Source organism: Protobothrops mucrosquamatus, unplaced genomic scaffold (assembly GCF_001527695.2).
Source record: "Protobothrops mucrosquamatus isolate PMUCROS unplaced genomic scaffold, P.Mucros_1.0 scaffold1805, whole genome shotgun sequence".
Taxonomy (NCBI): domain Eukaryota; kingdom Metazoa; phylum Chordata; class Lepidosauria; order Squamata; family Viperidae; genus Protobothrops; species Protobothrops mucrosquamatus.
In genome coordinates this window covers 466,819-482,226 of record NW_015387942.1, presented here as the reverse complement: position 1 = coordinate 482,226, position 15,408 = coordinate 466,819, and the positions used below count along the sequence as shown (strand labels likewise).

Sequence of the window (15,408 nt, the reverse complement as noted above, 5' to 3'; positions counted from 1 at the left end):
AATAAATAAATAAATAAAATAAATAGACGTATACAAACAATTCAAAAGAAAGAGATGCACAAAACAAAGGATGAAAACTTCCTAAAATGCATGAGTCAATATAATAGGAAAAAAGAATGACATTGCTATAGGCATATACTACAGGCCATCCAACCAAGCAGAAGAAATAGATGAACTTTTTGCAAATCAATTAACAAATGTATGTAGGGAACATACCACAATAATAATGGGAGACTTTAACTACCATGATATCAACTGAGAGACCAACTCTGCATCAAGTGGGAGATCAAACAGGTTCCTGACCAGCCTAGCTGACAATTTTGTCATCCAAAAGTTAGAGGAGATAACTAGAGGAAAACCTATACTGGACTTAATTCTTACCAATAGAGAAGAAGTGATAGAGGGAATTGAAACTGCCGGAACTTTGGGTGAGAGTGGCCACATCATGTTGGGATTGAATATAATGCAAACACAAGCAATAGAACATAATCCAACCAGTGTCTTAAAGTTAAAGTAACTGATTTTAACTAACTCAGAGAGAGCCTAGGAAAGATTCCATGGATGAAAATCCTAAAGGGGAAAAGAAGTGTGGGAAACTCAGAAAAATATGACCATAAAAGCCCAGTCCAGCATGATACCATTGAAAAAGAAAAACAAGAAATGCAAGAAAAACTAGCATGGCTGCACAAAGATCTCTCTGATAAATCGAAAGACAAAAAGGACAACTACAAAAAATGGAAAGAGAGACACATAACATAGGCAGAATATCAACAACAGAAGCCAGCACTGGTTTGTTAAAAACAGATCATGCCAAACCAATCTTATTTCATTCTTTGACAAAGTGACTAAATTAGTAGACCAGAAAAATGCTGTGGACATAATATACGTTGATTTCAGTAAAGCATTCAATAAAGTGGACCACAACCTATTTCTTAGTAAGCTAGAAAAATGTGGGATAGACAGCAATACCACCAGATGGATTTGTAACTGACTGACAAACCATACTCAACAGGTAGTTCTTAATGGTACTACATCTTCATGGTGGGAAGTAAGCAGTGGGGTACCACAAGGCTCTGTCTTAGGCCCAGTACTCTTCAATATCTTCATAAATGACTTAGATGTCATCAAATTTGCAGATGACACTAAGCTAGAAGGAATAGCCAACAAGCTCAGGATCCAAAAAAGATCTTGACATACTTGGGCCTTATCCAACAACAAGATTGAATGTGGAGAAAAGCAAGGTTTTACACTTAGGCAGGAAAAACCAAAGGTACAAGTATAGATTAGGTAAAACCTGGCTCAAAAACAGTAACTGTGAGAGGGATCTTGGAGTGTTAGTGGATGATCACTTAAATATGAACCAGTAGTGTGTGGCAGCAGCCAAAAATGCTAATACAATTATTGATTATATAAAAAGAGGCATAGAAGCAAAATCACATAAAGTATTAGTACCGCTTTATAAAACCTAAGACCACACCTGGAATACTGCACCCAGTTTTGATCACCATATTACAAAAAAGTTTCTGAGAGTTTCGAAAAAGTACAGAGAAGAACAACTAGGATGATTAAAGGCCTGGAGACTAAAACCTATGTAGAATGGTTGCAGGAACTGGGTATGGCTAGTCTAGAGAAAAGAAGGACTAGGGGTGACATGATATCAGTATTCTAGTATTTGAGGGGCTGCCATAAAGAATAGAGAGTCAACTTATTTTCCAAAGCACCAGAAGGCAAGACAAGAAACAATGGATGAGAAATTTCCTAACAGTGAGAACAATTAACCAGTGGAACAGCTTGCCTTCAGCAGTACTGGGTGCTTTATCTCTGGAGGTTTTTAAGAAGAGACTGGACAGCCACCTGTCTGAAATGGTATAAGATCTCCTGCTTGAGCAGAGGTTGGACTAGAAGACCTCCAAGGTCCCTTCCAGCTCTATTCTGATTGATTGGGGTTAGATTATTACCTTGATAGTGGAATACTTGGTAAGTGTGGATGACTTTTTGGTACACTTGTGTTTCCAATTTGCCATTATAGTCCCTGCAGATCAGGATATCCAGGAAGGGTAATGAGTTGTTTTTTTCTTCTTGCTGTTGAAGGTTTTATGCGTGTTTTCTAATTGGTCCTTTTTTATTATAGTGATGGTGTCATCTACATATCTGATCCATATTTTGGGTTGTATTTATGGAATTACTATTGATTCCAGATGTTGCATTACAATCTCTCCTGAAAGTAATGATCCATAGGCATACATTTAATTTGTTGATAAGTTTGTCTGTTGAATTGAAAGTATATGATTAGATAGAGGTTGATAACATTCATGATTCTGGGTATTTCAAATCTTCATGTATTTGTTTAAGTCAGATGTGCTACGGAGTAATGTTGTCAGAGATTCTTGGCTAATTCCAGGTCTATGGACCTGAAAACAGCTGATATATCAAATGAGACCATGGTTTTGACCTCATCTATTGTCACGTGTTTGATTCTTTGAAGGCATTGTAGTGGGGAGTTGATGGGATGCGTACTTTTCCTTGTGAGGAGCCCAAGTGGTTTTTTTTAGTTCTTTTGTGATCTTGTAGTTAGAGGTCTCTGGTAATGGTAATAATTGGAGGGACAGATATATCAGACATGTATTTGGGGGCATGCATAGAAGCGTAGGAGATGGGTCCACTGCTTTTCATCACCACTGTTCCTCTTTAGTAATTTGGCTTTCTTAGTGAGTCACTGAGAGTTCTCTTGATCTGGTTGTCTATTGGTTGGTGTTCACTGGGATGTAAATTTATTTGTGTTCTAATAATTCTTTCACTTTTTGTATATATTGTGATCTGTCCATAATAACCATGATTCGGCCTTTGTCTGCTGGTGGGAAGATGATAGTCTGGTCCTTCTTTAGGCTTTTGACGGCTGCTCTGTCCTCTGATGTAACTTGATTTTGTTTTTGTTTTCTTTTGGTCTGTGGTATGATGGTTTGTCTGATGGATCTCTATGGGCAGTCTAGCATTTTCAAATGCTCCTTCTAAGGCTGCAAAGAATTCCAATTGATTGGCATCATCTGTATTATAGCTGAGACCTTTCTGTAGAATATTGTGTTCTGCCATGGATAGTGGATGACTGGACATGTTGACTACAGATTTGGGCTCTAGTACTTCTTTGATTTTGATTTTAGTTTGAGGAGTTTATTTTTAAGTTTGGTTTTCCATTTTTTTGGCACATCTCTAGGAAGTACTCACGATGGTGGTGTCCAGCCTCTCCGTGTGCTCTGGGGTAATATTCTTTGAGGTTTCCCAGGGTGTGTTGGTATTTGTTTAATCTAAGGCAGGGGTGTCAAACTGCCGGCCCGTGGGCCGGACGCATCATCCAGAAGCCACGCCCACCCCATTGATGGCAATGGCAAAACCGTCCCGATACGTTGTGCAACATTATGTGACGTCGCGAGTTTGACATGTCTGATGTAAGGTATGCTTCTGTGATCATGAGCTATATCATTTTTTGCCCATTTTCTTCAGCTATTTTCCATCCAGCTGTAATGGAATATTTGTAGCTCACGATTGAAATGAGGGGTCCTTTCATTACCCACACTAGGTATCATCAGCAACACTGATGTTACCTTATTTGAGTAATGAAACATATGCAAGAAAACAACCAAGCTTAGAGAGCACCAAGGATCACTCAATCACATTTCTCTCAATCTCACTTACAATAGACTATTCATTTGGAATCCTTTTTCATTTATTTATATCAGTGGTTCTCAACCTTTTTAATGCCGCGACCCCAACCGGTCGTAAGTTGAGGACTAAACCGGTCGTACGTTGAGGACTAAACCGGTCATAAGTCGAGGACTAAACTGGTTGTAAGTCGAGGACTACCCAACCGGTCATAAGTCGAGGACTTTCCCTGCCCGGGAGCGCTGCGCATGCGTGGTTCCGCCCCCTGCACCGGCCGAGGCGTAGCTGGCAAGCGGCAGAGACGGAGCAGGCCGACCACCAGCTGGCCCAGCCCAAGGGAGGTAAGGCACCCACCGGAAAAGGGGAAAAAAATGGTAGACAAAAAAAATGGCGGACAACCTTGCTTGGCGACCCCCATGAAATGGTCGATCGACCCCAAATGGGGTCCCGACCCACAGGTTGAGAACCACTGATTTATATAATGCTTATACCGTCTCAATCAGCTCTAGGTGGTTAACAATAAAACATTAAAATTGAAAATTCATAAAAGAAATTAAACATCTTCAAAACAGTATAAGATAATGAAAAATGGCCACTCAGTCTAATACCTACTTAAGGCAAGTTTTTGAGGCTTTTCAGAATGCCAAGGGGGCAATCTTATCCACGGGAGCTATGCATTCTATAAATGTTGGGTGAATTACAGTCAAGAGCTACCTTCTGGTCATTTTCTTTCACCTTTCAGGATAGAACCTTGAGCAAACCCTCTGTCAATTTTACTGTCTTTGTTAGAAAAAGTACATAACATCCCTAGTATAATCAGCCTCTTAAAGAAATAAGTTGAGTTAGATGTTCTAATTAACAAGATGACAGAAAGGTGTGACTGTGATGTTCTCCTTTATACATGTTGATTGAAACAACTAGTGTGTGCTATATACAACACAGGATTGCCTCAACCAAAAGAGAGTTCTCTGAACCTGTCAGTGCTCGTGAAGCTGGAAAGTGCCATTGCAATGACTCTTTCTTCTACTGATCTATATTCAGCAGACAATATACAAATGAAGAAAATGTAACACCATCATTTCCCTTCTCACGACTGGTTGACCAAGAAAAATCACCCCAAGAACGTCTATGTTTCAAAGATGTTGCTATCTTCCTCTAGAACTGAAGCAGCCTTCTGACCATTTGCTTGACTTCCATAACTATGCATTGTTCTTTCATGATACGGTTCACGGAAGTCCTATTATCACCTTTATTGGCCCTGCTTTCTTGAAAGGAATTTTTCTGTCCTCTTTCACAAGAGCAAGCCAATGCCCTGGATTTCTTGATGAGAGTTTGGTGGTTCCTCCAGGCATAAATATAGTCTGATTTGGACCAATAGCAGCAATAATGCAAATAATTCTAAGCACACAGTTGCTTCACCTGCTGATTTGGGGCTATAGAAGGGCCCACCGTGGGGGATGGATATGTAACATTCGGAAACAACCTATCCTGAGTTTCTCTACAGATTACAGGTAGTCCTCAATTTAGGACCAGTTTAGTGACAGTTCAAATTTACAACAGTACTGAAAAAAGTGACCTATGACTATTTTTTATACTTATGACTGCTGCAGCATCCCCATGGTCATGTGATCAAAATTTGGATGTTTGGCAACTGACATGTATTTATGATGGCTGCAGAGTCCCTGTGTTGTGTGATCACCTTTTGCAACTTTTTGACAAGTAAAGTCAATGGGGAAACTAGTTCACTTAACAACTGTGTTACTAACTTAACAACTGCAGTGATTCACTTAACTGTGGCATGAAAAAATGCAAAGTGGAACAAAACTCACTTAACTGTCTTGCTTAGCAATGGAAATTTTGGGTTCAATTGTTGAAAGTTGAGGACTACCTATACCTATTCTTGCCTTATCCAAGAATTGTTCTGGAGAGTGGAAGGGAAGCTCTGTTTTCTGTCTGTATTATTTCCTACCATCACCTTCTTAAATGAGCTTTTAGACAATACTGATTGGTTACTGGACTGGATAGAAAGGCATTAGTAGGAGATCAACTTCTAATGTTTATGTATATTAAACTTTTCTTTGGCAAAGATTGAGCAGCTGAAAAAGTCCTAATGGGCAGGGAGTGGGCCCTTACAAACATTAATTGTTGGTGCACCCCAAATGGTAGGAGCTGTTTTCAGGCTTGCTCCCAAAGAGCAAGTGAAAACAGTGGTTTCTACACACCTGTGGTATAAAGTTTCTGTAATTATCTATTCGTGAAAAAAGAATAACGCCATATCTAATTTAAATCATATACTAAATTATTTATATAACAGGATCTGATGTGGGATTTTCAAGATAAAATATCTCATTCTCATAATGGGGATATTAAAAAGAGATAAGAAAGGGAAATAGCAGAAATCTTTTTTTTTTTTTTTTAGGAAACAAGTAAAGCAATAAATGAAGCACATTCTGGGGAATGTTTCTTCCAAGGTTACCAGAATGGGAGAGAAAAAGAAACTGGATTATAATTAAGTAGGAAGAGGGTTACTACCTTTTGGTTTAGCTAAAGTATGTTCTGTACAGATGCAAATATGAAATGTAATCCATAGAAACCATGAAAATAATTATTATACTAGGCTGCAATGAAAGGAAATTGTTAACAAATAAAGAAACAAAAGCTGGATCAAGTAGTATATTAAATAATGGAAAGTGATGAACAAAAAACTAAATATCTAAGGAACTTTATTAAAAGTAGGAAAAGGCAGAGCTAAAGAAAATATGACTTTCAACTAAGCCAGTTCTGTTTTCTGAAATTTAGCTATATGATGAATGAGTGAAAATGAACACATACAGGAAAATATTATTGAACAAAACACTTACCATGTTTCTCATCTTCTTCAAGATCTACTGTTGTCTCCTAAATTAGATAAACAGAAAGGTTTCTGAATTACAGAAAGAAGGTTCATATTAATGTTTTGCAATGTTTTAATACTTGATACTTCAAAAGCAGTAATACTTGGAACTATATTTCTCTTACCCTAAGAATATAATAAACATATTCTAACAAGATTTGATGGAATTATTCATGTTTTAGGCTGCTAAGAGGTGTCCAAATTGTTAAAGGTTCAATGAGTTCATTCAACAGATAAAATCCAAAAGTATGTAATTGCAGAAAATAACTATCCTCACTGTAAATCTTTTATAGCATATTTTAAGAATGTGCAGGAAATCACTTCACCTTCTGTTCCATAAGTAACAATTTCTTTCATATGTGCATATATGTGCAGATTCTTTTCATTTTTTCATACATAATTTTCTGTGATAATATTTATATACCAAGAAGCACATCAATAAAAACAAAATAACAGAAACTAAGGAAATAATAAAGCTCATACAATTTGATAATAAATTAAGTCAGTAATACCTGAATAAAGAATTGATTAATAAAACAAATCTATTGAATAGCTTAGAATAGAATAGAGCTGGAAGGGACTTTTGAGGTCTTCTAGTCCAGCCCCCTGCTCAAGCAGAAGAACCTATACCATCTCAGACAAGTGACTGTCTAGCCTCTTTTTAAAAATCTCCAGGGATGGAGCACCCACGATTTCTGGGAGCAAGCTATTCCACTGGTTGATTGTCCTCACTATCAGGAAGTTTCTCCTTAATTCCAGGTTGCTTCTCTCTTTGATCAGTTTCCAACCATTGTTTCTTGTCCTGCCCTCTGCTGCTTTGGAGAATAGTTTGACTCCTTCTTTGTGGCAGCCCCTCAAATACTGGAATACTGCTATCATGTCTCCCCTGTTTCTTCTTTTCTTTAGACTAGCCAAACTCAAGTCCTGCAGCCATTCTTCATGTGTTTTAGTCTCCAGGCCTTTGATCATTTTAGTTGCTCTTCTCTGAATTTTTTACAAACTCTCAACATCTTTTTTGTGATATGGTGACCAAAATTGGCTGCAATATTCCAGGTGTGGTCTTACTAGGGTTTTATAAAGCGGTACTAATACCTCGTGTGATCTTGATTCTATGCCTCTGTTTATATAACCCAAGATTGTATTAGCTTTTTTGGCTGCTGCTGCACAATGCTGGCTCATGATTAAGTGATTGTCCACTAGGACTCAAAGATCCCTCTCAGTTACTGTTTTTAAGCCTAGATTTGTCCAATATATACTTGACCCTTTGATTTTTCCTGCCTAAATGTAAAACTTTGCTTTTCTCCACATTGAAACTCTATTGGAAGTAGTAGGCTTTAGCAATGATATCAGGTAGTGAGGATATTAGGCATTCTGTACAGAAAACTCTACTATGGAGGAAGCTTTGTATGTAGCTGTCCCCCATATCACTGTGGAGAGCAGCATCCAGGAAAAAAATATCTGTGAAGATGATTGTAACAATTGGCAGGCATCTTAACATATGAAAAAGGTGTTTCTCCAGGTAATGTTTTTTAAATATTTTGTTGTCATACTCACATCTGATTATCATCCCATTCATGAAACATTGATGACTTTATTTTCCCTTTCCAATGAAGTGATAATCCTAAAGGTTCATATACTTTTGTCACACACAAATCATAACTTTGGATCATTTTCCTCAATAAATAAATGAACGAGTATGTTTGACTCATTTTTAATTGGCTTCTCTTTATCTAGTAGAACTTAACGGGAGAACAGATCATATTCACACAGAAATAAATACCGAAGTGCCAGCAAGATCTTCCACTGACTTCAGATATCCATCAAATTCTGAGGACAAACCAGCCTAATATTTTTCTTATATTTGTCAAGAAGTGAAAAATTTTATTTACATTGATCCTAGGTAGTATATGACCAGTTTTGTCCTAGTTAGAACTCTTCAAATATACATCGATGAATCTATTAGGGTATTAATGGGTTCCCTTGTACATTGGGGACATAATGTAACATCCATATTTTTCTGTTCTGAGTTCTTAAGATTAGGTATATACACCATTCTAAAGATAACTGAAAATCTTCTATTTTAGATGAACCAAAATTGGAAAATGTCTCTATCTGTAGTTTTGAGCATTCAAGAGACAGACATAAAGTGGAAAGTAACCTACTGAAATTCTACAAAGAAAACGAAAGCAAAACAGTTGACAACACATTCATGTTTTCATATTTAAATGAGAAAGCACATAAACTAACCATTTTCAGTTCTGTTATTTCAGGTAGTTGCTGTTCTGCTTTCACTATAAACTGGTCGTCCTCTTCTTCTTCTTTATCTATAATAACATTTGATACTATCTTGGCACTGCCATTTCTATAAAAAAAATAAGGACAGAGCAATAATTCAGATATTAAGTTGTCATAGATAGTCATTTTTAAGGCAGAAAATAAAGCTTTCTTTCAAAATCAGACTGTTTCTAAAAAGTTGTAAAATTCAAGAATACAATCTCCTAAAATGGAAATTTGAGGGAAATTTAAAACATACTATTTTATTCTCATTTTTCCCCCTATTTTAAGAACATCTGGCAAAGTGGAGTAAAGAAAGATCTGTATCCCTGAAGTAGCTGAGTCAAACTACATTTTCTTTGCAGTAGAATATAATTTGTAAACTATTTCCATTTTACTGATTATAATTGTCATATATGAATGAGCCAGACTGGGCTCCACTCCAAAAAACTGAATCCAAGCACTTATTTTTCATTGTTTCTGAACCTTCTGTCTGCTACTACACTGGATATGGTAACTTTCTACCAGCCTTGTGCAAGTGGATGTCAGCGAAATGCCAGCAGCCCTAGACTCATAGAATTGATTTCTCATCTGTCATCATGGAGCTGGTAGTATTCTTGTAATGTTGTAAATAAAAAATATAGAAATTACTATGTTTCTGACAGTTTCAAACTTAACAAGTCACAGTTGATAAAACTAATTATAAATATACTTAAAGATGGAAACACAAAAGTATTAATAAAAGTAGAACTTACTACTTTATGAATTATAATGCTGAGGGGGCTATTTTTATCCTTCCTTCACCTATGGTTAGTATTTTTTATGATATTTATTACTGTGACTCTTTAGGTTTTTGTTTTTTATTTACTATTTTATCTATTGTATGCTGCCCAGAGTTGCCTTTGTGGAGATGGGCGGCTATATAAACTCCTTGCAGAGGAGTTATACCCATAACTGTCTGCTGGGTATAACATTTAGCATAACTCATAACATTCTGGACCAGCTACAACTTCCAAGTGCTTTTAAAGAGCAGGAATTAAAAGTCTTCAACACAAGAGTCAAGAATGGGATTTAAAACCTAGAATAACAGGATTAGAAGGGAATTTGGACATCTTCTAATCCAATTCCTTGCTCAAGCAGGACACCTTATACCATTCTGGACAAATGGTTGTCCAAGAATTTTAATAGGATAGTTTTCATTAGTTTTCGTATGCACAATTAAAAGAAAGATTTACTATAGATAATAAGGCAACTGGAATTTGAAACTGAATTTTGTACACATCATGATAACTTATAAATTTGTATATATTATATATTTGTTGAAATCTGAAAAGAAAGAAAAAGAGTTAGCATGCATGATAAAATGGGCTAAGAATTTTGGTTATAACATACAGATGAATCAAAAGGAAAAAATATGGTTAAAAAGACTGAAATTTATGTTGAATTATAATTTAAGAGAGAACTTTTATAAAATGATGTACCATTGATATATGACACCAGAGAAATTATTCAACATGTATAAAGGTACTTTTAGTCAATGCTGAAAATGTGAAAAGCATGAATTGTATCATGTATCATTGTATCATCAATACATGAAAGTAGATATGATATACTTGGAATTACTGAAACTTGGTGGGATGAAACCCGTGACTGGAACATACTGAAAAAAGGATACAAACTATTCAAAACAAAAACAAAAACCAGACCACATAAAAGAAGAGGTGCACTATATGTAAAAGACCACTATATTGCTGCAGAAATATACAAGACCAAAGATGAAAATCTCTTAGAATGCATATGGATCAATATAAAAGAAAAAAAGAATGACATTGCCATAGGTATGTACTACAGGCCATCCAACCAAGCAGAAAAGATGGATGTACTTTTTACTAACCAATTAATAAATAGTAATGGGAGACTTCAATTACCCTGAGATTAACTGGAAGATTAATTCTGCACCAAGTGAGAAATCGAATAGGTTCCTGACCAACCTAGGTAACAACTTTGTTGCCCAAAAGGTTGGGGGGGGGAGGCTAGAGGGACAGCCATACTGGACTTAATTCTCACGAATAGAGAAGTGATAGAGCGAGTTGAAACTGCAGGAATTCTGGGCGAGAGTGACCATGTCATACTGGAATTCAATATAATGCAAACACAAGCAATAGAACATAATGATACCAAAGTATTCAATTTTAAAAGAGCTGATTTTAACAAACTCAGAGAAAGCTTGGGAAAGATTCCTTGGATGAAAATCCTAAAGGGGAAAACAACTCAAGAATCTTGGGAAAAATATGATCATAAAAGCCCAGTCCATCACAATACCACTGAAAAAGAAAAACAAGAAATCCAAGAAGAAACCAACATGGCTGCACAAAGATCTCTGTGACAAACTAAAAGACAAAAAGGACAATTACAAAAAATGGAAAGGGACACATAACTAAGGTAGAATATCATCAGATAGCCAGAATCTGCAAAGACTAAGTCAGGAAAGAAAAGGCTCACAATGAACAAAGACTTGCAACAAAAGTCAAAGATAATAAAAAAAATTCTTTCAACGTATAAATAACAAGAAAAAAATCAAGGAAACAGCCAGTCCATTGAAGAGAGAAGACAGCAAGGTAGCAACAGGCAACACAGAAAAAGCAGAGCTGCTTAACTCATTCTTTGCATTGGTGTTCATGCAAAACGAAACTATAGCCCAACCTACCAAAAACATAACTGCAAAAGACAGACTAGAAATAAAAGTTAAAATAAGCAAAAAAAAAATGGTAAGAAAACACCTGTCTGATCTTGATGAATATAAATCACCGGGACCTGACGGATTACATCCCAGAGTTCTAAAGGAGGTGGCAGATGTCATCTCAGAACCACTGTACCATACCTTTCAAAAATCCTGGAGCACCGGGAAACTATCAGAGGACTGAAAAAGAGCCGATGTGAGTCCCATCTTCAAAAAAGGGAAAAAAACAGACCCAGGAAACTACAGACTAATCAGCCTAACATCAATACCTGGGAAGATACCCGAAAAACTCAAAAAACAGATCTGCGAACATCTTGATACAAATAAAGTTATAACTAGAAATCAGTACAGGTTTGTTAAAAACAGATCGTGCCAAACCATTCATTCTTTGACAAAGTGACTAAATTAGTAGACCAGTGAAATGCTGTGGACATAATATACTTAGACTTCAGCAAGGCATTTGATAAAGTAGACCACAACCTGCTTCTTAGTAAGCTAGAAAAAAGTGGGGTAGATAGTATCATGATCAGATGGATTTGTAGCTGGCTGACAAACCGTACTCAATGAGTAGTCCTTAATGGTGCTACATATACATGGATGGAAGTAAGCAGTGGGATACCACAAGGTTCCATCTTAGGTCCAGTACTCTTCAATATCTTCATAAACTTAGATGAGGGAATAGAAGGGGAATGTATCAAATTTGCAGATGTACTAAACTGGTAGGAATAGCCAACACCCTACAACAGGGCTTTTCAACCGGTGGTACACGTACCACTTGTGGTACATTAACAAGTGGCAGGTGGTACACAGCCCTGCCTAGCCAAGTGTAGTGGGGGAAGGAAAGAGCCAGTGCAGGCAAGGACTTACTGTGAGAGAGTCCTCTGCAGCAGCAGAGTTGCTGGGGCGAGGCAAAGGCTCCAGGCTCACTTCTTGCTCCCCCTTCCCCATGAGAGAGGAGGAGGAAGGGGATGGAGACAGGAGAGGCTATAAAAGGAGGCAGTTTGGGTGGGAGAGGGAGAGAAAAAAAAGCAGCAGCCTTGGGAGGAGGCAGAGTCAGCTCTAGCTGCACTGAAGGGAAAGAAGAAGAAGGAGGAGGGTGGGGGGAGAGGAGATCAAGCAGGCTGGCCATGAGCTGATCTACAACTGCCGTGGCAGCCACCTGTGCTGGCAGCAGCAAACAGGCAAGAAATGCAGTGGGGGAGGGGTCACCCTCCAAGAGCAGTGAAAAAAGGCAGCAATGGCTGGAGGTGAGGCAGGGAGATGGAGAGTGGAAGGATTCTTATGTGCTTTTGTGACTTTGAAGTCCTGGGATTTGTGCAATGTGGGCTTTCTGTTCTTAAGGAGTGTTTGGCAATTTCTATTTGGCTGACGGCTCCTGTTAGTTTCTATTGCTCTGCTATTGTTAGCTGTAAGTTTTGCTGCAAGGGATTTTGAAGTGTTTTTCTCCGGAATGGATTTTGCCTGTAGCATTCCTTTACTTAAGAATGGAGCCATTTGGCAAGGCTGCCTTAGCCAGCAGCCAGTACTTACTACATTTTTTTTTCTTCCTTAAGTGGGCTGCTTAACTTTCTTTTCTAGCCAGTAGCTAATTCTTAAAGGGGAATGTGCCTTTTTAAGCTAGTTCACTCAGCAGCTTGTCTTTTCTGTCTCTGGAGGCTTTTCCTTGTTTGATGAATATATGGAAGAGAGAAAATATGGGGGGGGAGTTCAAATTCTTCCTTCAGAAGGAGATGGGAATGAGAAAGAGGGAGGGAGAGAAGTCCCGCCTTAGCACTTGGCCACCAGCAGCCCTGCCATTGACTTTGCTTGTCAAAAGGTTGCAAAAGGGGATCACATGACCCTGGAACACTGTGACCATCATAAATATGAATCAGTTGCCAAGCATCCAAATATAAATCACATGACCCTGGTCATGCTGCAATGGTCATAAGTGTGAAAAATGGTCATAAGTCATTTCAGTGCAATTGCAACTTTCAACAGATTTTTTGGGGGGTTTTTTGGTCATCAAGTTTTTGACACCTTGCTAGGTGGTACTTGAATATTGCCATATCCTAAAAGTGGTACAATTGGTGAAAAGGTTGAAAAGCCCTGGATTAGATGACCTACAAGGTCCCTTCCAACTCTGTTATTCTATGTTCTATTCCAGTGATGGCGAACCTTTTAGAGACTGAGTGTCCAAAAACTGCCCCCGCTCCCCATCCTGCCCCTTCTCCGCCCCCGCCCCCATTCTGTCCCCACCCCGCCCACCCACAGGGCCACTCACCACCTCCACAACCTGCCGCACATCGCCCAGGCGGCCCAGGAGTGCCATGGTGGCCACACCCTCTGCCCGCGCCCCGCAGCATCAATTACGCACGCTGTGGCATGAGGGCGGAGTCTTGTCCCCGCTGCCTGGCTGCCATGACGTTGACTATGCTGCTTCATGGGGCTGCACTCAGGGGCGACTCTCCTCAAGGGGGGCTGCTGGTGAGGAGGGGGCCATGGGGGGAGGCGGGGCTGGGGCAATGGCACGCGTGCTCACAGAGAGGGCTCTGAGTGCCGCCACTGGCACCGTGCCATAGGTTCGCCACCACTGTTCTATTCTATGATCAACAACTGTCATTCTTTTGTGGATTACAAACTGTATCTCGAGGGCAAACTCATTTGCATTTAGATTTTTCTTCAACACTAGCCACAACAGGGACAAAAAGTCTAATATTTAAGAATTGAATGTTTTAGAATTTTAAAAATAATTGAAAAAATCTTTAAATTTTTGAAAAATTTTGTAATTTTTCAATAAACTTTTAGAATTTTTTAAATTTTAGCAATTGGAAGAAGAAAAATATAATTTTTAAAAAAAATATAGTCATGGAAAAAAGTCTGTTGTGATTGACACAGTATATTCCATTCATGCTCATAGAAGATCCAAAGTATACATGCACTAAATGTAAACTAAATTACTTGAAAAAAAAATCAAGGGTCTAGACGCAACTCTTGCCAGTTTGAGACTCAACCAACAAAACAAGAAAATCCAACCAATGGAAGAAGACTGCATCCAAACTGAACACAATAAGAAACAAATAACTATAGAAAAAAATGAAGCTTTAGATAGACCAATGGGAAATGTTTCTCATAGGGAAAAAAAACCCAAGAACAATGTCCCTGCTATCAGGTCCAGTCCAGCCCCATTACAGCTGAATAATTGATTTCATATCTTCCTGCTGGAAGAAAGCATGTAGACATCTGGAGAAAGGACATCAGCAAGTGTTCCATTGACAGGAAGAAAAGTAGTCCAATCTTCCCCAAGGAAAACACTATGTTAGGGATAGGGGATTCACTTCTCAGAGGAATGGAATCAGCAATTTGTAGAGCAGACAACTACTCTAGGAAGGTATGTTACCTCCTAGGAGCAAAGATCAAAGATGTGACTGAGAGGTTTATTAAAATGATCAAGCCTACTGATTATTATCTCTTTATCCTCTTTCATATGGGGTGAATGATATGACAAACTCTGAAAACAATATTAAGAGACTATGAACAGCTCGACACAATTAGCCAAAGAGTTAGGACCACAAGTGGTATTTGCATCTGTACTTCCAATAGAAAATCAATATTTTCCGATGGAGGCAGTGATTCATCCCAATACATTAGAGAAAAAAAAGATGCTTAGGTATAAAGAATTACTGGATAACCGAGGAAATCTCAAGTCAAGAGAAGAATTGGAGGAACAAAGAATACTCATAGATTGGTGGCCATATTTACAAATTCAGTCTAGACATAACAGGGATAGGCAAGAACATGAAATTAGTCAGACCCCACACCAACTTGATAAAATTCTAATAAGTAAGGAAGGAAAACTATTATC

The 15,408-nt window shown here is 38.1% G+C and overlaps 1 protein-coding gene across 1 annotated transcript in view; it reads right to left on the bottom strand.

Annotated features, from left to right (window-relative positions):
* TRAF3IP1 (TRAF3 interacting protein 1) overlaps window positions 1-15,408 on the bottom strand; it is a 142,068-nt gene that overhangs the window by 41,646 nt on the left and 85,014 nt on the right. The window contains exons 11-12 of the mRNA XM_015823241.1: window positions 8,798-8,912; window positions 6,519-6,555 (exon numbers count right to left, since the gene is read on the bottom strand). Coding sequence (XP_015678727.1) covers window positions 6,519-6,555; window positions 8,798-8,912 — 152 coding nt within the window. The remainder of the gene's footprint in view (window positions 1-6,518; window positions 6,556-8,797; window positions 8,913-15,408) is intronic.